This window comes from Lupinus angustifolius, chromosome LG09, assembly GCF_001865875.1.
Source record: "Lupinus angustifolius cultivar Tanjil chromosome LG09, LupAngTanjil_v1.0, whole genome shotgun sequence".
NCBI classification, from domain to species: Eukaryota; Viridiplantae; Streptophyta; class Magnoliopsida; order Fabales; family Fabaceae; genus Lupinus; species Lupinus angustifolius.
Window position 1 is genome coordinate 15,646,559 of NC_032017.1, and position 27,938 is coordinate 15,674,496.

General features: G+C 32.8%; 2 protein-coding genes across 4 annotated transcripts; one reads left to right on the forward strand and one right to left on the reverse strand.

Moving 5' to 3' along the window:
- On the forward strand, positions 12,025-15,912 carry LOC109355935 (transcription factor TGA2.2-like). 2 transcript variants are annotated; one of them, XM_019599226.1, is made up of 12 exons: positions 12,025-12,241; positions 12,407-12,510; positions 12,627-12,700; positions 12,803-12,991; positions 13,236-13,313; positions 13,399-13,458; positions 13,922-13,999; positions 14,081-14,132; positions 14,668-14,939; positions 15,028-15,273; positions 15,465-15,607; positions 15,707-15,912. In XM_019599226.1, exons 1-12 carry the CDS (start codon positions 12,168-12,170, stop codon positions 15,741-15,743), a joined length of 1,407 nt encoding a protein of 468 aa, XP_019454771.1. In that variant the 5' UTR covers positions 12,025-12,167; the 3' UTR covers positions 15,744-15,912. The 2 variants fall into 2 exon arrangements, with proteins under 2 accessions (XP_019454771.1, XP_019454772.1); XM_019599227.1 differs by having other exon boundaries at positions 12,026-12,241; positions 15,465-15,589.
- Positions 21,207-27,864, reverse strand: LOC109356506 (serine/threonine-protein phosphatase 2A 65 kDa regulatory subunit A beta isoform-like). Of its 2 annotated transcripts, XM_019599839.1 has the most exons (14): positions 27,573-27,864; positions 26,685-27,098; positions 25,723-25,969; positions 25,490-25,602; positions 24,831-24,910; positions 24,528-24,669; positions 24,352-24,432; positions 23,420-23,524; positions 23,029-23,211; positions 22,846-22,938; positions 21,796-21,935; positions 21,629-21,695; positions 21,356-21,535; positions 21,207-21,322 (listed from the first exon to the last, which is right to left on the reverse strand). In XM_019599839.1, exons 2-13 carry the CDS (start codon positions 27,075-27,077, stop codon positions 21,404-21,406), a joined length of 1,776 nt encoding a protein of 591 aa, XP_019455384.1. In that variant the 5' UTR covers positions 27,078-27,098; positions 27,573-27,864; the 3' UTR covers positions 21,207-21,322; positions 21,356-21,403. The 2 variants fall into 2 exon arrangements, with proteins under 2 accessions (XP_019455384.1, XP_019455383.1); XM_019599838.1 differs by having other exon boundaries at positions 21,207-21,535; positions 27,549-27,863.

Consider the following 27,938-nt stretch of genomic DNA (forward strand, 5'->3'; position numbering starts at 1 on the left):
ATGTTGAGAGATCAAAGATTGAAGATGAAAGAAGAAAGGAGAAAGGAGAGGAAACATGAAGAGAGGTTTTTACCTTCTCTTAGAAAATTTTGCAAATGAAGAGTGTGGGAGTGAAGTGTGTAGTGAGGAGTGTCTAATGAGAGGAGGAAATCAGATTTCCCCCTAGGCAATGATGAAAAATCTTCTAGGGTGGCTAATGATGATTTTCTATGACATTAGGGTGAGTGGTGTGAGGTTTGCTTTATGGAAAGGCAAATCTCGCATCCCAATGCGAAACGACTACTTCACGGACATGTGCGATAAACATGCTCAAGTATTATCGGCTAATACTCTATCGGAAATTATAAATTGCCCGATCGTAATATCCGATTATAATTTTGGATTTTGGCATTCCGAGTGAAAAATATTTAGAAAATAGGTATGGGTGTATTCAGGGTCTATATTGACTCGAAATGAAATTACAAAGCCAACGGTGCAGTCGGAATTCGATTCCGAGTTACGGAACTCAAAAACCACTTTTTGAGCCGTACCGAGTGGATTTCGGCCCCGACAGTGGTTCAGAACCGACTGTCTCCGAAAATTACCAAAATTTACCACAAAATAGGAAATAAAATTACAAGACTAAAACTCAACTAGAGTTTCGTCTAAATATTTACCGAAAATTCCCAGAAATTCATTTTCGAATATATAATTAATAAAAATATTAATAAAATCTTGTAATTCCAAATCGTAAAATTCGCGGTGTTACAAAAAATATCTACCAGGGCATAAATGTCAAGGTAAATAATTTTTAGTGTTCTTAGTGGATGAGTTCTCAGCCACAACTGAAGATTTGTTGATTTCCCTGGAACCGGTGGAAGTTGAGCAATTTTGTCCTGATGAGGAACTTATCCATTTTTAGCTTTCGGAACAAGCCTTCGAAGGCCAACCATCCCCAAAAACCCTTCGTTTTACCATCTCCATTGCTGGACAGGATGTTACAGTTTTAGTGGACACGGGTAGTTCACACAATGTCTTACAACAACGTTTAGCTTATCACTTACAACTCAACATCACACCCACTCCTCAATTTCTAGTCATGGTGGGCAATGGTTCTCATATCTATTGTACTAGTTTGTGTTCTGATACTCCAATTTTACTATAAAACAAACTCTTTCATATTCCATTCTATTTACTATCCATTAAAGGTGTTGATGTCGTGTTGGGCATCAAATGGTTATGCACCTTAGGCCCAGTAATCTCAGACTTTACAATTCCATAAATGACTTCCAAGGTGGGAAGTAATACTCTTACCCTCTAAGGGGATAATACAACCCCAATGACACAATCTTCACTGCACCAACTCACCCGTCTAATCCATACTGATTCCATTGCTTCCTTCCACACTCTAATCTTTCTACCTCTACAAACTACCACTGACTTGCCTAAAGAAATTTATGCCCAAAATCACCCAAAAATACAAAACCTCCTCACCCAATACAATGAAATATTCCAACCACCTCAAGGCCTACCCCCAAAATGCCCACATGGCCACTCAATTACCCTACTTCCCCATTCTACTCCCATTTCCCTCAAACCTTACCGATATCCTCATTCCCAAAAGGAAACAATGACAACTATGACTGTTGAAATGCTTAAGGATGAGATTATTACACTAGTACTAGCCCATTCTCTTCGTCAGTTTTATTGGTTAAAAAAAGTGGCACATTGCGTTTCTGTGTGGATTATCGTGCGCTGAATGCAATCACAGTCCGTGATTGCTTCCCAATTCCAACCATTGATGAATTATTAGATGAGTTGGGCAGTGCGACAATATTTTCAAAGATCGACTTACGATCTGGCTATCATTAGATTCAAATGAAGCCCGAGGACACACATAAGACAACATTCAGAACTTTCGATGGTCATTATGAGTTCTTAGTTATGCCCTTCGGCCTAACCAACGCTCCAGTCAAACAGCTATGAACGACCTATTGCGCCCGCATTTGCACCAGTTTGTTCTAGTTTTCTTTGATGATATACTCATTTATACTTCCAATTTGCATGATCATTTACTACATGTGGGTATCATTTTGGACCTATTGGTTTCTAACAAGTTTTATGCCAAGTCCTCTAAATGCGCATTTGGAGTTACTTCAGTTAGTTATCTAGGCCATATTATTGAAAATGGGGGCGTTAAACCAGACCCAGAAAAAATAAATGCAATGGTAGAATGGCCACAACCAAGGTCGCACACAGCATCGAAGGATTTTTTAGGCCTCACCGGTTTTTATCGAAAATTCGTTAAGAACTATGCCTCTCACGTCGCTGTTCTCACTGATTTACTTAAATGTCTGAGTTTTATATGGCCAACAGAGGCTCAAGAGGCCTTTAAAATATTATAACAATTTATGATCACTACTCCTATTTTACATCTTCAGACTTCACTCAACTATTTGTCGTTGAAACTGATGCATACGCTATTGCCATTGGTGTTGTCCTATCTCAAGGGGGTCACCATGTTGCATTCTTCAGCAATAAAATGTCCACCAGAATGCAACATGCATTTGCATACATCCGCGAGAGTTTGTTGTAACTGAATCTGTAAAGAAATGGCGACAATATTTAATTGGAATAAAATTTCAAATCTATACATACCAACATAGCCTCAAACATTTAATGACGCAAGGTTTTCACACATCAGAACAACAAAAATGGACGACAAAACTCATTGGGTTTGAATTTGGAATAAAATATAGAACTAGTACCTCAAACAGGGTTGTTGATGCATTGTCCAGGTGTCATAGTGATGACCCGGCCTCATACTTGGTGTTGCCCTCCTCATTTCCACTCATCATTGATAAGCTCTGTGTGTTTTATGCATCCACATATGGCCAGACATTCATAAAAAAAAATGAATCAGATCCCAAGTGGAACACCAATATTCATTTTTCCCAAGGGTTACTCTTTTAACAAAATAAATTGTTTATACCTAATTTGGTCGATCTGCGGTTGCCCTTGTTGAAGGAATTCCATGAGACACCAACAACGAGGCATTCTGGTTGGAAGTCGGCACTGCTCAACTTACAACTTCTTGTTATTGGCCCGGTGTGGCTAAGCAACTCAAGCAGTTTATTCGCGACTATGTTGTTTGCCAGTTTAATAAATACCTGCCAACAAAGTATCAGGGATTACTACAACCTCTACCTATTCCAGATAAGGTATGGGAAGATTTATCAATGGATTTTATAACAAACTTAACCTTGTCGCATGGACACACAGTGATATGGGTTGTTGTGGATCGCCTGACAAAGTATGCACATTTTATTGCTCTTCCCTCACAGTTTTCAGCCACCACACTTGCAAATCGTTTTCTGAATGAGATTTGTAAACTGCATGGAGTTCCAAAAAGCCTAGTATCAGACAGAGATAAGATCTTCCTAAGCGGGTTCTCGAAGGAGTTATTCAAACTTCTCGATCCTACATTATGCTACAACATAGCTTATCATACTCAGTCTGATGGCCAAAATGAGGTTGTAAATAGGGGCTTACAAAAATACCTACGTTGTTTCACAAGTTCTCGTCCAACTAAATGGTTTACTCACCTCTCATTGACGGAATATTGGTATAACACCAACCACCATTCCTCACTTAACTCATCCCTCTTTGAGGCTTTGTATGGTCGTTCCCCACCAACTCTTCGAGACTATCTTCCGAGGTCAGCAACAAATCCAGTGCTTGTGGACACCCTGCAAACCAGAAAAAAATGTTAGAAAGCTTCAAACAACACCTCCGTCATGCACAGCAGAAGATGAAGGCACAAGCAGATTCAGGTAGGTCTGATGTTACCTTTGTTCCGGGTGAGTGGGTATTGCTCTGTTTGCAACCGTACATGCAATAATCTCTGGCAAAAAGGCGTTCACAAAAGTTGTCACGCCGTTTCTACGGCCCATTTCAAGTCCACCGTCGTGTCGACTCGGTGGCCTACGAGTTGGTACTACCGGTGTCGGCCCGCTTGCACCCGGTCTTCCATATCTCCTCGTTGAGACGATTTCATGGGGACCCCACGAAGCAGTTTGTGGACCTACCACGTGAATGCTCTTCCACGATTCTCCCTGGCACGGAACCTCCTCATGATGGTGGGTTGCAGGATAAGTCATCACTAGCCATGGCTGGTTTGGGTGGTAAGCCACCAGATGGCAAAGGGCTTTCACCGGTGTTTGCACCCCATAGAGAAAAGACGGAGAAGGAGAAACATATTTTTCAAGGGAGCGAAAAAGAAAATACTCTCCTTCTTGACTAGAAAACAAATGTACCGCTGAATGAGGAAAATAATATGTCGAGGTGAGATGTGTTTAGATTCAGAGTTGGTAACCAACCATTATGACCTTCTTGAATACACTTTGGCTCGTTTTACAAGTACACTTCATGCAGTGCAGCTAGTTGATTCTGCATCGTTAGATTTGGAGGATAAGCCAGAGACGTGTGATGCTATGAACCCATGTGCCACTACTTTATGGAAGCCCATTAATTATGCATCATTCAGAGTGCCTAATCAATGCACTGCACGGACCACATCTGCATTGTCCATTCCAGTTGCAAAATTGGTGCCCAAATGCATCCAACTGTCCAACACTACCAGCTGTTCAACAATGTCTACTGCTGATCATTCTCTCTCAGCACATGTTGCCTCTCCAGCTGCTAACCTAATTGACAACCATGAGGACATGGTATCTCTTGAAGAGTTGGGCATTGATAAGAGCCCAATGCCAAGGCCTAGTAGAATTAAAAAGAAACCCATCTCGTTGGATGATTTTATAGTGAGAAATTAATATATTAACTCCATGTTTTTATTTTTAGTGTTAAAGGATTGGGTCTGATGTTGTAAGCCCAAATCCATTAGTGATAACTCTAAAATTCTTTAGCTATCTGTATTTAACTTACTACTAAGTTGTATAGAGGTTATGAATGAAGTATAATTTTAGCATTTTCCTCTCTTACTATGCACATTTACTGTTATTTTAATTCTCCAGTTTTATGTTCCATCAGTGTCTTTGTTCTTCGTGCATGAATATTTAAAATACAGAATGTACGTACAGCTTCTTAAAAGTTTGGGCAACAATAAGAACAAATTAATTAAATATCAAGCTTCAATTTGTTCACCGTGAGTCCATGATGGTAGCCACCAAACATTAGTGCATAACTTCCACATAAAAGATTTTAGAACACACTAATACAAATTTTTTCCAAACTTGTGTTTCTAAAAGCCCACCACTATTGGATACAACAATTTAAAGGCAGCACCAATTGTTGCAAAACAACCACATGCTAAGCGAAACAGTACAAAACTACGTAACACATGGAATACTTGTAAACAGGATTAATCTAATATTGTTCAAGGTCTGTGTCTCATGTTTAAACCCACATGTAGATTAGATTACATTTCCTAAGTAATTCAAAATACATTTAAAAGTTATAATTTTGTCGACATAACTTACTACACTGCAAATTATGAGAACTAATTTCCAAAAATAGGGGTGGTAAAAGGATTGTGTTGCATGCAGATTGAAATGGAATTCACCACTCATTTATATAAGTAATGTCAAAACAACTTTGTTAACTTAAATATATGTTTTCGATTGATTTTGACAAAAAGGCTTCCAAATTTAACCATATACAAATGAGGTTTAAAAAAGCTTACTTGACCAACCTATTAATAAAATCAGATAGAACCCATGTGCAAACCAACGGATGCTAGTTGTATTTTTTGGTGTGGAGTATACCACTTGAAACAAAATAAAGAATGTTAAAATATAGAACACAATAATATTTTTTGATGGTATCCTTCCAACTTTTTTTTCAATAAGAAACTAATTTATTTCAAAATATATAGTTATCATATTAATTGAATCATCTACCTTTTCATATATAGATCTAACAGTTTTATAGCATTAGATCATAATAATTTAACATAAAGAAGAGTGCTGGCAAAAAAATGGGAATGTGTAATATTGAGAATGCAGTAATGGAAAAAGAAGTGCACATAATTGTGTGAGAGAGATTTCTGACACGCCATGAAATGTACGAATGGCGTATAAAATGCGTCATAACTCTTTCCAATTTGGGCCTCACCCCAACAGATACACTATTTCTGACACTCGCTGCTATTATTCAAAATACAGATTACTACACTCCACATTTTCAGCCTCCTATCCAAAGCCACACCTAAAGGCAAGGCTAAGAGGTTTCTTTCAAGCAAATCATTCTCTTCACTTAACCACTCCAATTAATTTCTTTCTCTCCCATTCTAATTAGAAAATGACACATGAAATAACACATTTTACAATATATATGCTCTCATTCCCAACTAGCATTCTAAAAACCATGAAATAATTGATGTTGGAAATTTGAAACATTTTTTTTTTAGTTTTCATTTATGATAATAACAATTTACTTTCCCCAAATCATTATTGGATAGAATTTTATAAATGGTAAAGTTATTCCTGTTAAATATTTGACATAGTTAAATTTACATAAAACGTAAACTCAAAATTTTCAATTAAGTTAGAAGAATCACGTATATATTATTCTATGCACTTGTTGGTGTTAAACACAATGGTGAACTACAATCCTGCATGTTCCCCGCTTCTTCCATTTTAAGTGCAAGAGTTCCATTTTAACTCAATTTTTACCTAAAGGAAAACAAATATGGAACATTTGAACCAATTACTAATTGATAAAAATAACCATGTTTGATTAAATTTCTATAATTTTATTATTTATAAATATTAAGCTCAAATATAAAATAATTGTCACTTTATTAAAGTTTGAAGAATTAAAAATGAATACTTTAGAATTTAGATTTTATAAATTAAAAAATAATAATTTTAAATAAGATAAATATTTTCTACATTAAGATTGAGAGACTGCTGAATGGCTTTAATATATTTAACAAAGTCTTCTTTCCCATGCGCAATAGTCAGTAATTATTATTTTAACCAATACTTTTTATTTATACTTTCTGAATAAAAACTTTAAGACATTATTAAATTGATTTTTTTGCGGAAACAGGGGGAATGATAACAAATAATAACAGTCTATCTATAGTAAGATACATAATTAATATATATACACATATGTGCTTTATTTTTTGGCCTTATATGTTCTCCATCTTTTCACCACACTTTTTCCGGTAGCTATACCCATCCTAGTGATACTTATTAATGGTAAAATTGATATATATTCTATAAATTATCTTGCACTATAAAAAAAGAAATATATATCATAAAGTAATAATTATAGGAGGAGAGAGAAGATGGAATACCCTCATCTCAATCTCTGCTTCACAGATCATAGTGCTCAGATTTCAAAACATCACAGAGCACACTGCTATGTAAGTAAGAAGAGACCCTAGAGAGAGAGAGAATCATCTATTACTATGAGGCGTTTATAATGCCTTGCAGGATAATATATCTAAAATAATGTCATATTCTCTATTCTAAACTAATTATATATTATTATATAAATAAAAGAATTTTTTAATAAAAAATAACAATTTAAATGATTTGGAACAGGGAATGTTAAAGGTTTCTCACTATAGGTTCTAACAAAAAAAAATTCCTTTTCAGAAAGATTAAAGGCTTCTTAACTAATGTTTTAAAGTTTTTTGCAGTATATATTTAATTAAAATGATTAAATATATAAAAAAATTAATATTACATTTTTATTATCTTGTTTAAATTATTCAGCTAATACTTTAAATATTCATTAGTATAACTCTTATATTAAATTGTATGCTTTCCTATTTTTTTAGTCAATAGTATCTTTAGCTCAATGGTCAAAAAATAGTTTTTTTATAGATCCTTCAAAAATTACTATCTTTATCACTCTCTATCAATAAAAATTATAAGAAAAAAAATAGAAAAAGAAAAACATGTTTGCAAAAGCAGTGGAAAGTAAATGGAGAAAATATATTAATATAAACTTTTATTTATATATATATATATATATATTTTTATTTAACATGTGATAAAAATGATACTCTGAATCAACTTTTTTAGTTAATATGAGATAAAAATGTAACTAAAAATCTTATCAAGGTTAAGGAATTAGAAAATGTGAAGTATTTAATTCAATTAACTATATATAATTATATGAGATAAAAAATCCAGGTTCAAAACAAGTTAGTGAAAAAGTGATTTGGATTTGTTACAAACTTTTCTATAATTAAACTTATCAATATTTAAAGAATTTATTCACTCATCTATATACTATCATAATTCAATTATTTTCATTCATCTATATTATTTTTACTTTAAAGTAAGTTATATAAGAATAAAGTGAAAGTAATAATGTAAAAGAATATTACATTATATATTATTTTCTCTTTGATATATAACGTTGAACAATATGAGATAAGATATTTTAAGTAGAGTACAAATTTATGTGGTATTATGCGACTCAAATTTGTATTGATGACAAAGAATTATAATGTATCTGTAAGTCACTTGCAACATGTCTTTATAATAAGAGTAAACTATGTAAATTGTCTCTCCATTTTTTACACCTACAAAAAAATTATTAATTTTTATATGTACATTATACTAATTATCCTTGCATGAGAAAATGTGATTTTTTAAATAAAAATAATAATAAATGTAATTAAGTTAAACAAAATATGATTATTATATATATAAATGTAAATAGTATACGAGTCAAGTCATTTTTATTATTTTTGGTTCATTACAAAATGCATCAATAATTTTAAAGATATATTGTTTAAATCACTTTTATATTATATTGTAATGAACAAAAATAATGAAAATGTATTGACTCATATACTATTTGTTTAACTTAATTACCATTTTTTTTTTACTTAATTTACTTTTCCAATAATTTTACTTTCTCCTATGTCAACTTATAATTGGAGATGACAATAAGTATGGATGGGTTTATATAATGTACTACTCATATTCATCACTTTGCTTTATTTCTGGACCCAAACCTGCGGAGGACCCCATGAGGTTACTCGCAGGTTCTCAGGCAGCTAGAGGATCTGTTGGTACCCAATAATTCAAAATTATTAAAATTAATTACGAATAATTTGTACAATTGTGTGTTTGTTTTCTACAATCCTATATGTTATTTAGGCAATCAATATAGAAGATTTTTTTTTTATAAAATATAATTTAAACACAAATTAATATAACTCTTAACCACAAGCCCATTTTATTTAAACAATGAAGCAAACATGAAAAAATATCTATCGGTATTATTAATAATGTAGCGGTTATCAAACCGGTTAGAGTACTAATTTAATTGTATAACAGTTTAATCGGTAGTCCACTAATAAAACTGCATACCTGTGAAGTTAGATATACATATATAATATATCAACATTAATGTTGAAAAATCAATAAAAAACCAATAATTTTTATTTTTATTAAAAATTTAATTTTAAATAAAAATTGGTCGGTATGACTGGTACGGTTCAACTGAAAACTGGATGATATGAGTTGTTTCGACCAGTTTTGACTAGTTTTGACCAGTATGATTGCAAAATTGATATAATTAGTTTTACATACTGATATTGGAACCAATTTACTGATTGATCAAATGACACAAACCTGTTTTTACAACAATCACATCTATTGTCTCTAAAAGTATAAAACTTTATGTGTCATCAAGTGTGATTGGTAAGAAAATACATAATGTTAAAACTTTAACTTCGACATATTTTTTTAACCAATCAAAGCAAGTGGTACATAGAATGACATATTTTGGGACAAAAATGTGTTTCATTCAACATTAGGATGGAAAATTATTTAATAAAGAACTCTGAAATCAACATAACATTATGTCACACATATTTATTAATATGATATTAAATTATGGATTAACAATATAACATTGTATTTATAATTAAGATAATATTAATATTAATATATATATATATATATATTTAAATTACTATTGGACACTCATTTCTTTTGATAAATTTAATTTCCTCCCTTATATAAAGCTATACTTATAAAGAACTAATGGATCTATGGAATTGCATTTCATAATTATTTAATTACATTGTTCATCTGCATCTAATATTTAAATATTGCGAAGTATAAGTAGCATATGATCTTTTTAGAAGTTGCTGGGTCCTATGACATGGTTTTATCTAGACTTTTTCTTGTAGCTTATTATTTTCTTCTTCATATAATTTTATAGACCATTGTGGGAAATATCAATTTCCATTAGAATTACTATAGCTGCACACGAATCTCACCTTTGGTTGAGAGAAGAAAGTGAGAAGAAAGAAAGATGTGAGATAAAATAATAAAGAAAAAAATGTGAGAAAAAAATAAATTTTTATATTGTTTGATATGAGTGAAATGAAAAAAGAAAGATAAAAGAAAGAATTATTTAATTATTTATCTCTTGTTTGGTCGAATATAAAATAGGAAGAGAGAAAAATGATATATTTAAAGATACGAAAATAACATTAAAAAAAGAGAATCTAAAAGTATAATAAATGAGTTTTAATGTTATATTTATCTTTTCAAATTATTTAACTCTTTTCACACTACCTTATCTCCATGTTAAGTAAGAAAGAATTTCTTTTTCTTCTCAACCAAATGAGGTTAAAATTTAACTTCTTAGCCCTCAACTTCTTTCTTATCTTTCTCTACCTAACCAAATAAAGAATACAAAGTCTAAAACCAAAGTCCAAAAAGATGCATTTCAGGAACATCATATATGTTCCTCTTTTCCTAACAGTACTAATTTGATGACTCTGTTTACTTTCAGTAAAATCTTTTAGCATTTCTATAGTCTAGTACTACTTTTTTAAGTGGCTATAGTTCTTCTTACTAGTAACCCAATACTTTTATTTACAAAGTATGTTTTTTTATTGCATGGAAACAATAATGTAGGTATAGGATAGGTGTAAGAATAAAAAGAGCACAACGTAGGTGAAGAAAAAAATCCAAAAGGAAAAAGGAAAGAAATTGAGAAGGTTATTGAACAGTGTGTGACTGTGACTGAGGTGTTGGAAAACTAAAATCCCAAGTCAGATTGCAATAATAAATAGCTTTAGTACTTTCATAAAATAGTAAATAAAAAATGAGTACTAATACGCTATCCTCTTCTTGGGTCTGAATCTGCTGCAGTCGACTGCACTGAATACATCAAATCCCAACCCTTATATATTTATAGTTATTTACTTTTGTTCGAGATAAAAAATTATCACAAAACTCCTGCTTAGTGAGTATGAGAGTTAGATGAATGCCTTAGAGCATCCATAATAGTGCAACCTATCTTTTATTCTTTTCATTGATTATTTTATATTTATTTATACATTCTAACAATTAAGTAATTCAAGTTAAAATAATATCCAGTAGTGCAACTTTATTTCCATTCTTAAATTGACCTCACAAACTTACCACATATTTATATTCTTTTTCACTTTTATTTAATATTGATTTCTTCTCTCTCTTCTAACATTTTTTCTCATTTTTAATGTTATCTCAACAATAAGAACAATGCATATTTTGTTCACTATTATAAAATAAGCACAAAAACAGTTATTCTCCTATGCTTCTTCTCAAATATTTTTTCACCACCTTAGTTGCTCTTAGTATCAAAAGTGAAAGAAAATATTTCAGTAAATAGGAGATTTATTGGTCACTTAAAAATAAACTTACCATTAAGTCAAATTAACACTATTTTAGCAAAGAGTATAATATCTATGCATTAAAGTGTAAAAATTTATACACAACCAATATATTTTCTGTTGTTTATCTATATAACTTTTATTTATAAGTTATTGATGATAAAATATAAATGAGAATGATACAACACAAGTGTAAAAATATGATACATTGTTCGGTCACATTGGTGAATATATCGTTTTTTCTTTAGCAAAAATAACTAAAAATAATATGTCAAAAATTGTGAACCATTGGATCATTGACTGCAGCAACTGTAGCCAAATATTGGGTGCAGCTGATCCAGGTTCCCTCTTCTTTAAGTTACATCAAGATTTTCCTTAGCTTCTCACATGTCTTTCTTTCCATAATCAGTTTCCTTTACATTTTTCAACACAAGAGTTAAAACTTCATCATCATGATACTTTCATAGAGAAGAAACAATCTACAAGGTTTCTATGTATTGGTAAAACTAGTTTGTTTAGTTAGATGAGAAATATGCAAAGCTTCAAGACAGTTCAAGCAACTTCTCAACTTTATTGCCACTCTTCTTTTTTGCTTAGGTATATACATAGTTTCTCTTTGTCAACATTTGTTTCTTTTTTGTTTATTTTCTTAAAGGGTTGTTATAAATGGTTCATATATGCAGCAGAGTTATGGTTTTCTATGGTATCAGAAAATTGTTGTGCTAAAACTTGGTATATTTGTTTTCCTCTGTTTTGAAACAGGGGAGATGACACTAACAGAAATCCACCACGTTTCTCTGATCTTGGAGACCTTCAACATTCTACTTCTGTGTTTCAACATGAAGATGCTGTTGATTTAAGTTCAAGTATCTCTCTCTCTCTCTCTATATATATATATATGTATATATGTGTGTGTGTGTTTATATATTCACACGAACTCACACATATGTTAAAGGTCTTATGAATTTTGAACTCTTTGCAGGCTCAACATTTAGTGTAAAATCTAGCAATGTAGCTATTGGTGGTAGTAACATGCAGTATGGAACAAGGCACACGGTTTCGCATCTACTCTATCTCTTGTTTACATAGAAGATAAGTTTTGTTTTATGAGAATATAAGTGGTTGAACTTAATTGGGTTTGATGTTGTGTTTGTATAGAATCTGGGTCCTGCTGAGATTGTTTCAACTGGGGGAGGGTGCATGGACATGCACCAGAAGGAAATTGCCATGGCAGCTTTGCCTTTAGGAAATGGTCCTGTTGAGAAATGGAGTGATTCTGGCATAGCAGATAATAGCCAACACACTGATGATACTTCAACTGATATTGACACTGATGATAAAAACCAAGTGGGTACCTTTTTATCCAGCATGATTCTCAACTTGCATTTTTTGGCATATAAACTGAATTTATGCTTTGTTGCATGAGAGATTTGCTTTAACTTTTAATGTTTTGAATAATGTTACCATGAGTAGAATTTTAGAAGTGCCTTTTTGTTTAACCATGGTTAAGTTTTTAACAATAGAGGGGGTATCTTTTCAATGTCTGAGAGAGTTTGGATGTGTTCTCAGTATTTTCTAAACCTTGTATTAGTGCAATAGAGCTCAGCATGGGTCACTTATAGTTGTGGAATCCAAAGATCAGACAAAGGCCAAACCTGAAGATCATAAGGTTGTTTGCTACTACAATTTGGTTCAAAAGCTTGTAGCTACTCATATCTTTGTTCCATTACTGATGTTTTATCCCTTTTTTCTAGACTCTTCGTAGGTTGGCTCAGAATCGTGAGGCTGCAAGGAAGAGTCGGTTAAGGAAAAAGGTAATTTCTACCAAGGTTGAAGCTGGATATCATAAATGATCGATTTTTTGATATAAAGATTCTTTATACTTAGATATTCGGGATATTTTTATTAATGAGATCCTTTGGTGTTGTTAACACAATTGGTACCGCTTTCCATTCATATTTTTATCTTGTCTTTGATGTAGATAAACAGTTTTGTAAAATCATTGGTTGGTTGTAAGATATACACCTTGATGAAAAACTATGATAGAGTGGTGCAAGATTAGTTTTATTTAACATCAACTTCATTTGATCTCGAGTTTTTAACATGGAATACATACAACTGATTCAAGGTTATTACTGCTTTAGCATAACTATATATGGACTTACTTGGCATAGTCTATTATTTGGTATATCCTCATTTGTGTCAGGGCTGCGTAACATTCTCAGGATTTTAAGTGGAACAAGTTTGAATCATTGATAGATTTTGGTTTTCCAATAGGCATATGTACAACAATTGGAGAACAGTCGAGTAAAGCTTGCACAATTAGAGCTAGAGCTTCAACGAGCACGTCAGCAGGTTTATTAAGTTAATGATTTTGATTAGATATTTGTGGACAATTTGATTTTGTTATCTTTATTGGTTTCTCTTTCGATGCAGGGGATATTTATTGCAACTCGTGGGGATAATTCTCATTCGGCTGTTGGAAATGGTAATTCAAAAGAGGCGATTTCTTGAGCATTATTTCCTTTCAGCAGAAGAAAAATGATGCTTATAATGGTTATATATTAATGCACTAAATAGTTCTTTCAATTCTTTTGAACTGTTGAAACAGCCAAATATATCAGTACTTCATCCCACATGCAATTATGGAAACAATATATTTGCATTAATAGAAATTCATATGACCTTGATGTCACGCTTCCTGTAACATCTTTAGTTTATGTATGATTTTCTTTTTTTGGCAATGTGTACTGATGATACTGATATAGTATATCATTTAACATTTGCAGATCATGATTATAAATATTTCTGTTATTAAACTGGATGTTTTGGAATGTTTTTTTGGTTTTGTTACCATCTTGTATTCCTATGTGAATAACTTTAGAAGTGTATTAATGTTGGATAAATATTGTTACCATCTCTGGCCAGAATGATAAATATTGTTCTTATTGATTTGCTAAAGATCTGTTGAGATTTAGCTTGTAGCATGAGATTGTGACTAATGATATTTATTGAATGTCTAGGTGCCTTAGCATTTGACATGGAGTATGCCCGATGGGTTGATGAGCATCAACGATTTCTCAATGACCTAAGATCAGCTATAAATTCTCAAATCGGTGACAATGATTTACATCTACTTGTTGATGGTGTCATGGCACATTATGATGAATTATTTAGGTTAAAGAGTATCGGAGCGAAGGCTGATGTATTCCACATGCTTAGTGGGATGTGGAAGACACCTGCAGAAAGATGGTTTATGTGGCTTGGTGGATTCCGTTCCTCCGAACTTCTTAAGGTAATTGACAAGCTCATTATTTATTTTGCAAGTAACCTCGCAAGAATAATCTGATGAGTCATATCTTCATGCGTCTTTTGAGATTCAGATAGTTAAGAACCACCTTGAGCCGTTAACAGAACAGCAGTCGGTGGGCATTGATAATCTGCTGCACTCTTCGCAACAGGCCGAGGATGCTTTATCTCAAGGCATGGAAGCATTACAACAGTCTCTTATAGAGACACTTTCTTGCAGCTCACTAGGACCCACTGGTACAGGAAACGTTGCTGATTATATGGGCCAAATGGCAATTGCGATGAGCAAGCTTGGCAAAGTAGAAAGTTTCCTTCATCAGGTAAGAGATTCTATATTCTAGGAACTAAATTTATTTAACCTGTATTATACTCTTCATTGTTATCATTCAACTATGAGTGCGATTGGGAATAGTGAAAATGAAAAGAATGAAGAAATGCTAGTGTGTGCTATGTATCAAAAAACATACATCATTTATATGCATTGTTATCTGAGTATACTTTATTTTCCTAGGCTGATCTCTTGAAGCAAGAAACTCTGCAACAGCTGCAACGAATTCTGACTACACGACAAGCTGCTCGGGCGCTCATTGTTATAAATGATTTCATTTCGAGACTAAGAGCGCTTAGTTCATTATGGTTAGCACGCCCTAGCGAGTAGGGATTGACATTGATATATCTATCAACCTATAGTGCATCATACTGTAGGACTCTCTATGTTCTCTCCAAACTAATTGGTTATTTCTGTTATAATAGGAACTCTGTGATGAGTTGCTGCGACCCTCAAATATAGAGCGTGGTACATAAAATTTCGGCCATACTGAGAAGAAACCTTGTTCCTGGTAGCTGATGATCTAATTTTCTCTAGAGTATAGATGATGGCCTGAATCTTTATATGTACAAGTTTGAAACTATTGGAAAATTGTGTAATATTATTTGGCACGTTCAAGTGGTAATTTTGTGAGGGTTGCATAAAAAATTTGAGGTTGATAGGTATTGATGCATATCATTGTCACCCTTTCACTAACAATCAAATTGTTTTGCAACAAAACATGACTTTATTATTAACCATATGGTGAGGTTATATTTCAAAATCCATTGTTGTAAATTGATGTTGTGGACAATACAAAAATTAGAATGGATCAATATTTAGAGTATGAGCATAACTTGACTCATCCTATGATCGGTCATCATTGTGTCTATTCAATTGTGTATATAGTATTTACTTTATTTGATTCAAAGTCTCATTGATTTCTCTAAATTATAATAATAAGTAATCGACTTTATCTAAAAGGGTATGTATTATTTTTAATGAGTATGAGATCTGGTCCTTTCAAAACATGGTTTGATTGATATTTGAGGTTGGTTTAGCTTCCAAATTTAGGGTCAGCTAATATTTAGAGTCAAGCGAGACTATAATATTTACTTATAAGTTAAAACCACAAAATAGTACTAACGAGTGTTAGTTCAAGTGGTACATGCTTGATTTTCCTCAAGCAAAGTTTGGGGTTCGAGTCCTTGGATGGAAAAAATATCTGCTGGGAGAGTTAGCCTCATATACATGTGGATGTTCCCGGCTCGGACAGGATTGCCTCAAGTGTGAGGATACCTGTGGGAAACAACAAAAAAACCACAAAATATAGTGGTTTTCATAATGGTCACCGTAATAGTTAGGACTATTATTGGCAATTGGGTCAAACTCATGGGTTGGCCCGTTCGCCTATACGATTTGGGCATGCAGGACATGAAAAATGTGTCATATGTCCTAAAATACTCGCTCAACATGCCCTTTTTGTCCACGAGCATTTCAAACGGGCATGGAGAGTGGCCCATGAGCATCATTAAAAAATAATAATTCTTCCAAAATAAGAGATACTAAATACATATTGAGAAATTTGGTTTGATTGACATCTACTTCTTTATTCCAAATTACACCCTTTTAAATATTCTAACTTTCTAAGTATAACAAACCAAAGAGATGAACATAATAAATTTAATTTATACAGTATAATCACAAACCATAGTTAAACTTTGACTCATCTAACTCTTCCTTATACTCCTCCTTATCATTTTCAAATTCAGATTGGGATTCCCTTAACATCTGAATTATGTTGAATCATAATTTACATGTGCATTTAATTGTTTTTTTTGGAATGGTTATATGTAAATGATGATAATGATAGTGATTGACATTCAAGGCTAGTGGTAATTGACTAAGATAAGGAGCAATGAGAATCTAATGTTATTGATAAGAGTATGGTCATTTAATAATGAGTTGATAATACTTAACTTTTGTTCTTATTATATCTATTTTTTTGTATTTGACATTTAGATTGAGAAAATAAGTCTACAATAGTAATTGTGATGGTTATGGATTACAGGCAATTTGTTTAAAGATATATTTAGTTGATTAAAACACAATATTCTTCTACAATGTCTAAAGATTTTGAAAGTGTTGAGAATTAGATTGCACAATGATATAGATAACATGTAGTTTCATAATGATCTAGAAAGAGTTAAGAATTACATTAACCAGATACTAGATCATTTTAGTTTTTTTTTTTAATTTATGGTGACCCACAAGCCCGCTCTATTAATGTTTAGAGCGGACAATACATGATATTTGATATGCTCATATCCACCCTAATTTAAGTGGACATCGTGTGGTCATCAACAGAAGAACCCTAATTGCCAATACTAGTTAGAACATTACTATTTTTTTAGAATCTCAATGCTAATAGTGTAAAAATTTGCATCAAACAAATTCATTCTGTTCTTAACTCATTTTATTTTTATTTTATCATTTGAAAGTGATATTTTACACTTGCTTCCCCCTTTGATATTCTTGTAATATTATTACATGCTCTAAATGGATCATATAAGTTTTATTATTATTAACAAGCTGCAAATCATAGCAATCTTCATCTTGCACTGAACACAAACTTCAAGAGTGCATATTCTTCAATTCTCCACCACTGCACTATATATCTGACTCCTGATATTCTTTGTTCCTGAACAAAATTAAAAAATGCACTCATAAGCAAAAAGATTCAATTTTTTCCAACACTATCACCCTTTCTAAAACTAATGAAACATGCAACAAAAAAAGGGAAATGCAACTTTCAGATCACATATTTATCTATTTGATTACAATAAAATTATATTTTTGTCATTACAAACAAAAGAAAAAACGTGCATTTACTAATAGAGAGGATCCTTGTTCTAAAATAAATACCTGGTCAGAGATTTGTCCTACATGTGACAGCTTGTGGAATGAACACCCCAGTACCTTTCTCATTCTCATTTTTCCACAACTTGACAAACCAATGAGGTGGTAATCTATAATTTTCATTTTTAAATGAGCCTAAATATCTTAAAGATGATTTATGATTTCTCCTATATGTAATAGGTTGTGGAATGAACACCCCAGTACTTTTTCTTTCTAATATTTCTTCATTATCTTCAGATGTTAATAGCAGAATCTGCTTCCTAATCTCAGCATAAAAACTATCATCATCATATTGTGTATCCATAATGATTTTCAAAGGCTAATCGAGCTTGTGAACAAAAATGGTTCTTGAGATTCATATTTATATAAGATAAAAGAATCACATAAGAAAAAGGAGAAATGTAACTTAATTTATGGTCAATGTTTTGAATTGAAGGAAATGTAAATTTAATCTAATCATAAGTGTCCAAATTGGAAGAATTTGTTGGCTTTCGTAAGTTTCTAGATATGTTACTTTTTATTTTGTGATGCAATTATTAAATGTTTGATCCAAATCAAATGTATCTATCATAAAGGGTAGCATTACATTGGTTGTGCTTTACGTAGTGGCTAGACATTAATTACGAGTCAAATTGGTGGTGGATCACCACTCATGTAATATAAATAACTTTAAAATGGTCAAAACTTATATTGTAATATTTTGTATTGATTTTAGTCAAGTCTGTGGGTTTTATTATTTTTTTTAAGTAAATATGTGTATGGGGATTTAAAGTTGCAACACTGAAAAATATATAAAACTATTATGACCAGATTTAATGCATGAGTTTTAAAATTTTATTGAATAAAATATTTTTATTCGGCGTTTATTTAATAATATCTATGAAATTATTTGAAATATGGTCTGGATTATATCTTTTCTTCTATATATTATTTTAAAATGCAATTAGAGATTGTGCATTATTTGCTATTCAATTTTTTTTAACAGTCACTATTTGCTATACATTTTCATTAATAGATTTGAAAAATAATCAATTAAAAATAGTTAATCACTAATAAGAAAACAGTGATGACTCTTTAGTGTAATTATTGTAGTTTTTTTCTGTAGTAAAATTTAAAATTTTGAAAGGAACCAATTATTTTTTGATTATTTACACACAAAAATTCAATATTTAAAAATGCAATAATTTCAAATGTTATCATTCCTTCTGTTTCCAAATATTGAAGCTTGGGAGCATTGCAATGTTCAAAATTTGTGTGCTTCAAGATAATATATGAAAGAATTCATGTTTAGAAATAAATGATTCATATATATATGGGTAATTGTCATCATTCTCACCTCTACAATTTCTTATTTCATATATTTTATATATATATTGGTAATTCTTTCATATATTTTATTTTAATTAGTAAGGAAAAAAAGTAATGTTACTACATAGATAGATTTAAGGTGGGTCAATTAAGTAGTACACGGAGTCAGATACATTGTATGTTAACTATTGTATTAAATAACCCTATATTGATGTACCCAAAAAATAACCCTATATTGATGTACCCAAAAAATAACCCTATATTTCCATTGGAAAATAATTGATGAGGGGTCAAAGAAGATGAATATGAATATGAATTGAATGCCCAGAGGATAGCATTGCATTTGGTTGTTTTTTATCAAAAGAATTTTTAAAGTATTTGGTTATATTTTTTTGGGTACATAAAGTATTTGATTATATTTAAGTGTATTTAGATGAATATCAAAATAATAATTAAAGTGCTAAGATCATTCATGTTCTTTACAAACTATAAATTTGGAGAAAGCTACTTTTACAACAATTTAGTTAAGAAATAAAATAAAATCAGAATAAGAATTTTGTGCGGAAAGGATAACGATTTCCGTTAAACAAAATAAAGCTTTAAACAATATTTTAAAAATTTCACGTCTAAATATAAAATAAATTTAACTAATTTTTTTAGATTATCTTAATAGACCATATAATAAAGGGCATAAAGTATATACTGTTAATTAGTAGAAGATTACTTCTCTCCTTAACCAGAATAAAAATGTGACATATGTTCAACCCAATGTTTTCTCCTCCGTTGTTGAAGCAGAAACAACACTTGATAGAAATACCAACAGATGGTCACCTTTTGTGTTATAGACCTGGACATAGTTACCCAGTTGCACTTCTCAGCTTCATCTTCACTTCATAACTTTGATATTTTGAATTGATTTTCCCCATTTTAATTTCTTTATAAATAATCTATTACCTAAAACCCCAAATTCCACACCATATGCAATGCCAACCTAATTAGTTTTCTTCATAGCCTACGCAGTTCAATCATACATGTTCCATTACCCATGAATAAATTAGCTTTACACCTTATCACCGACTAATCTTTTCCTTTAAATATCACATCCCAGTATGTTCCCCGTTACCATTATCTTGTATGCAAAGTGCAAATGAATAGTGACATTCTGATTGTGAGAAGAAAACAAGGGAGAAAAAAAACAATATTTTATGTTTTGTATAATAAATCAAAAAAAGAAGTAATCTATTAGGATATAATTAGTAGCTAACATTTAATATTAATTATGATTGTATGATGATAAAATTAGATGTGTCACTTCATCCACCTCATGATCTTGTGCTTGGTCAATAAGCTTTTTTTTTTTAAATTATGATTTTATTGAATGTAATATCTCTGTATTGTTAGTGTACAAAATTATTTATTTATATTACTTTTCCTAAATAAGCATTGATAATTGAAAATGAATGATTTATAAAGTATAAAATTCTTATACTATCATAATATATATTTTTTTCCCTCTGACTAATGCTAGATTACAAAGTCTTTATGTCTTTATCCTATGATTTTTAGAATATCGTATCCGTTTCTCATTTATGTTCGGTGTTTACTTGTTCTCTTATATAACCCCATCCATGTTTACTTCTCTCTTTTTTGTAGTTCGATATGAACACCATCTCAACCAACTCTTGGTGCATAACCATCAAACCATGCACCACCCATATTCTCTTCAATATCTCTACGTTGACATTACACGATCAAAATACATGTCCAGAAACTAGTTTACAATGGGAACAAAATCACGTTTATCGTCTGGATTAAGATGTCACTCACAAAAATCCATTTCCCTATTACAAAAATACAAGTACTCTGATAAGTAGAAATATTAACATCTCTGCAAAAATCTTCAGCCTAAATTGGTGTTACAGATCCCTGTCTACAGACATCATGACATGATCAATTGCCTGAAGTGCTTGATTGGAAAAATATCTTACATCAACATCAGGATCCTCACTCAGTTCAACCAGGCACGGACGGATTGTATTTTCCACAATCTGAATGAAAATGATTTTTACAGAACAAGAGTGATAGAAAGTAAGCAATAGGAACAAGAGATGACAAAAACAATACAAGTATGAGTTGCTTACAGGATGATCAACTAGGTGGAAGATGGACTCTAAAACCTTCGCCACATTGAATTTAATGTTGGGCACTCTATATGGGAACAAAAAGGCAGCGGTTAGGAAGCTAATTATACTAAACCTTACCCTGTATTGCACAAGCATAACCAAACTTCAAAAATTAAAAAGAATACCTGTCTTTTGCTGAAGCAACAACAACAGGCAACAATTTTGAACAAGTGATTTCAGAGCCCATTACAGGGGCAATCAACGAGATAGCATTAAGAACAGTCATCCGATACAAATAGTGAGGACTGTTAATCTTTTCCAAAACCTGTTCCATAAATGCTCATACTGAGAAAAATAAAAAAGTATAGTACAACAGATCCAAAGCAAATATATGTGCCACATCAAACTCAAAACGTTCTTTAATTATAAAAAATCTGAATCACAATGCCTGCAATCCACTTCGCATTGTAGTGACTGTGACCGCAATCACGTCCACAATTTAAAACACCAGTATCAAGTATCAACATATAATTCCATTATCTGGTAAGCTTAAAACTGAAATTAGCTAAATATGAGTGCAAGCTTCTTAATTCTTAAATCTCAATCTTGACTAGACAAGCAAGGTGTCCCCATCACTGCTTCCAATTGAGAGTACAATTGCAAGTATTAATCATGTTTGAGATAACCATGGATTTGGTTACATGGAGCAAAAACACCGTTACATTCAATCAAACAACAACTCCTTCATAGGCCGACATTTAGGTCAACAACCATCACGACGGATTCACCTAGACAGTGTTCTCTCGCCCTCAAATTATGGGGATATCCTCCATCCGAGGAACTCCTCTAACTAGGGCTTCTATTGGTCTTATCACATGTCCAAACCATCTTAGGTTGTGATTGTGCCATCTTTTTCCAGAAACAGATACAACTTTCCTATCAAACTAATAAATAGAAAAAACTGCGCTTTCAAGATCTATCAGCTTCTATGTAAGTCATAGTTCAGTCACAAGCAACATTCTATCCAGATACAGCTTGAGATTCTTCATCTATAATTTGGTTTATGTAATTTTCTAAAATTTCATCATAATGTAACAAGGAAACATATTCAAATCAAATTACAAACTGCGTACAAAGTTCAAATTAGACGATAAAGAGTGAAGACAACCACACAAACAGACATTCAGATATATGGTATACTATGCAAAAATAATAGCCCAAGTCAACAGAAGAACCTGAGGAATTATATGGTGCACAGCCCACTCGGGACCAAATTCTTCTGCAAGGCGCTTCAAGTTGTTAGCAGCTGCCTCTCGGACTGAATGAACCTGCAACAAACAATAAGGTTAACAGCAGTCATTTGCAAAGTGGCTCCCCAAAATATGCTCAAACTAGCAAGGAAGTGGAGCACCCCGAACCTTGTCCTGTAACCACTGCATGCAAAGAGCACCAAGCTTGTCATCGAAAAATCCAACCCCTAATTGACTTGCCAGCAAGGGTATATACTCTATTATTGCAAGCCGAACCCTCCAATGCCTATCCTCAGCAAGCTCAACAATAGCTGGTAACAAAGATTGAGACAACAAATCGATTCCAATAACCTGCAAGAATAACTTAATCAACATGATTTTGAATAGTTTGATTTCTTTATATGTTTTTTCATTTGTTCGTCAGTGAGTAGATGGTGGCATGTAGGAACAAGGCCATAAGCTCTATTCACTGGAATTAGTAAGCACACGAGGTAAAGAAAACAGGTTGCTAAAGCAACAAAGGAGAAAATAATAAAAACCACTACAGAACTTTATAAACCTGATTCACTTGATCAAGCTTGCTTATGATATTTAGGCGGACATCAGGAAATTCATCCTTCAAAAGGGATAGGAAAACAGGAAGAAGTTGCTCAATTGTTGCATCCTGCAATAAAGAAAGCAAAGAATTGGCAGTAGTTTCTTGGAAAGTGTGGACAAAAATGGTTAAACAACAATCCACAGCATTAATTGCAGAATTAGAACTATTACGGTGAAGTACACTCTATATTAAACTCTTCATACCAGCAAAAGACAGAAGTCAAATACCATAAACCAACCATACAAGCATAAAAATAGGCAGATTGCCCATAAAATTTATTTTTAAAAAAGGGAACGATATGCGGAACACAGAATGACATGTGAAACATTGATAATGTTCACAGAGGCTTTCATCACCATGGTTTACATTTTTTGCCAATGTCGGAGGCATAGAAATATGCAGTGTCACACTAAACCTACATTTGGAAGTAAGAGTCTCCCTTCCCTTTAATACAGGCTGAGGGACATGGAGTTGAGAATTTTAAAGGGTGTATCTGGTTAACTACTGCATAAGTCAATCAATTCCATGGCATGACATATCTCCCAAGTCACTTGCAATTTTTGCAAAGGGCACAATTCGGTATTTTGTTTGTACACACACACACTTCAGTACACTGCTGTTATCAGTTTTGATGACATATACACCACAATCCGGTGATTCATATGTAAAGATGTGAAGAATGTTTTGCTACATATAGCAGCATAGCACTGAATGATGTCTTCATCTCAGTTTAAAAAGGTGAAATTGAAAAGCAAATGAACTTCAATTTTTTCAGAGTTAAATTAGATAATTTGAAGGACACTCAAAATACATTTAACCATGCATGATATGGATAACGACGATTCTTGTATTGACCACCATAACTGAAAAAAAATGCTATTTGACACTTGTACCTTTCCTAACACTGGAGCCATTCCCATTATTACTGAAGCCAAAGCAGAGCGAACATGCTGTGAAGAATCCGATGACAATTCCTGCAAAAATTGTTATGACGTATACAAACCTCTGTAAGATCTAGTTGTATGATGAATTGCATAAATTGCATCATGTCCAAAACAAAAAGACTCACTTTCACACAAGGAAGAATATGCTGTATTGCAAGGTCTGGATTTAAGATCCGGCAAAACTTGGTCACCTTCCCAGCAGCTGCGATTCTTACTTCTGCTTCATTGTCTCGAAGCAACCGTACATAAGCAGGGACCAATTCAGTTCTTCACAAACAATTTTAATGAGATAATCATAAGAAACATAAACAGATATAATGCTAGGACTTCGGCTCTGGGCCTAAGTAAAAATAAGAGGTAATCAATACTAACACAATATAGTATATAAAGACATTCATCATGTTCAATATTCAGCAAAAAAATAATACCTGGTATATTCAGGGCCTACAGCTTCGCAGAGCTCATACAATTGATTTGCAACCATGTAACGCACACGCCAAGACTTATCCTATTCAGGATTAAAACAAATCACATCAAATAAAAAAATAAATTAGTTGCTGTGGTTGGCACAACATTCAACAGATACATGAATGAAGGGATCACAATTAAGTACGGGTGTATTTGAGAGATGGGAGGAAAAGGGAAGAAAAGATTCAAAGGAAAACGAAGGGGAAGGGAAAAGATTGGGCAGGTTAAATGGTGATTTTCCTTTCACGGGTTTGGAAGTTTAAAGTAAACAAGAAGGAAATAAGGTTAAATACATTCATATATATGTGTGTGTGATCATAAAGTGAAAACACCTTGTTATTGTGAGAGGTGGGAGGAGCACATCATGACCATCAGATCTTACTCAAATAGTTAAGATTAGAAGATAAAACTAAGTGACTTTTTAAGTGGCCATTTGACCCTTAAGTAGTTTTTAATCTTTATCATCCATGTATGCTTGTAATGTTAAGATTTGCTCCTATTACCTTCTTAGAATACACAAGGATATGCCATGTACATACATATATACAAATAATATAAGTACAAGCAAGAAAAAACAATTATAAATTATTATAATTTTATCCCACCCCGAAAACTGCACCTGTGAGAAGTTAACAATAAGTGGAAGTATATGTGCAATACAGTCTTGTGGCTGCAACAGCTTGCCAAGAGCAGCACAACTCTCCACAACCAACAATCTAACAGAATCTTGATCTGAACCAACATAAAAACTCAAATTACATAAACCAGTTCCATAAGGGGAAAAATAATGGAATCTACAATTGGCAAACCCTTAAACCATCTAGAAAGAACGAAAATAATGCATTCAACTACCATCCTTAGTAAGATCCTCAAAAATTGGCATGATGTCAGCCATCAAATGACCATATTCAACAGCTTCAGCAACCTTCCCGATGTTTGACGAAGCAGACCTTCTAACCATTGGCATGTCATCTCGACACAACTGGCTGTATATTGACCTCAACTCTGTCCTCAAAATTTCTGGTGCACTTTGGTATGGAATATGAAATAGGCCACATGCAGAGACTCGGGCAGTAAACCATTCACCCACAGCCAACCTCTGAAACAAAATCAAAAGCATGTATTGGGCAGGATGTTCAACCGGTAAAAGCAGGACATGCATGACATGTCATACATGAGGAATATGCTCTAAGATCCATGTAAACAGAGTGTTGTTAAATAACGTAACAATATTGCATGTGCTACAAGGTATCAACAGTGTTCAAGTATCCTAGATCCATTAATCAACCACTTCCTTGTTACATAAGAAGACTACCAAGTTGCTTTGAGCATCCTCAGTGGGGTTTGTAACCCCGTCCATAACAAGCCATAGACAAACCATGTGTTGTCCACGGTTGGACTCTGTCTGTATAAACCAACCAGTTTATTTCTCCAAACTTGCCCATGGCAGAAAAACAGATGAAAAAGCAGCAAAAGAAGCTAAATTCGAACCGTGGGGTAGGTTGTGGGTCCATTTATGGATAAAGGTTGTTGTTCATGGATGGTGTGTTTTTGAGAGATTTTGTTAATTTAATGGATGCAGTGGGGTCCACTTAAGGACAAACGCATGGTTCATAGATGGGGATGCTCTTATAAGTTATAATAACAGAAAATAGTACAATTGCGGGAAAAGAAAATGAATGTGATAATTTGAAGTTCAGAACCACAACAACCATGCACAAGCAAGGAAATAATTTAGGTACTAACATTCAAAATGGTGTTCAACATAAGGTACTGATAAAAACATTTATATTGATGAAGCAAAGTAATCAAACCTTCACTAAAGGGATGAAATACTCAACCAAACCACTCTCCCTCATTTGAGATCCAATTTTACATAGTGATTCCACAGCTTTATCTCTCACAGAGGTTTCCTCAACAGTGCAAAATGTCTCCAAAGGTGGGAGCAACACGTGGGCATGATCCACACCCCCAACATGTGGAACGAATACTCCCAACTCTTCCGCCATCGCAAGAAGTACCTCATCATCCTCATCATTATTCTCACTCAAAAATGGAATTAATTCCCTCCTGGTTCTTTCTTCCCCAAGAGCACGTGCAATTGTTGATAGCTTGCGAATTGAGTTCAGCCGTAGCTGGATATCATCATTTTTCAGCTCGTCTATAAGCACAGCAATCGGATATAGTGTTTCATCAGGCATAGACATTTCGTTTTGTTTCCAATGTTTCTGTCAGAATCAATTACATCAAATTGTTAAAAGCTAAGTAAGCAGAGCACGATTTGAGATACAATTGCAGTAAACACATCACAGCCACAATTTAAACCATGGTAAGTAATACATACCTCAAATATAACCATAAGTTCAGAACACAAATGACACCCAAACCAGTATATACTATTATTTTTACATTTAATGCATACGAAATTAATCAGTTCCATAAAAATTTCTTTGCTCTGAGTTCAATTTATTCCCCTTTAATACAATAAATGCATATACAATCAATTCAAGAGATAAACGAAAAGATAGAAAACTTATCTAAAACATTTCAAAAGCTCTTCGAAATTTGATAACGAAAAAAGAGCGAAAACTTTGCAAAAATAGCAAGTCAAAAATTTTCAACGAAAGTAAAAAACCCTAGCGTTCAAATCAAAAAGCAGACAAACAAACTAATCGTACTTTATCGCACGAAACTATGGATACCTTGCGATTTCGCGAGTTGCGGAAACGAAACTACGGGGAAATTGCGATCTTCTGAGGAATTTGTATGAGTGAAGTGAAATAGCAGTTAAAGAAATTTAACGTGTTTCTTCGGTTATGGTGATATAAGAATGGTAAGTAGTGAGAGTGGAGAAAAAATATAAAGGAAAATGGAAAAGGAAACCCTAACAGAATATCAAGAAGACGAAGCAGCTCAAGTTCGGAAAACTGGTTTTTGCATTTCTAACTTCCAACGAGTCTACGGTTTTGGACACGTGAGTTTGTTGAACTAACTTTTACTTTTCCATTATTTTCTTTTTCTCTCCTTTTATTTTCCTTTCATTAAGCTTGTAATAAAATCATATCCAT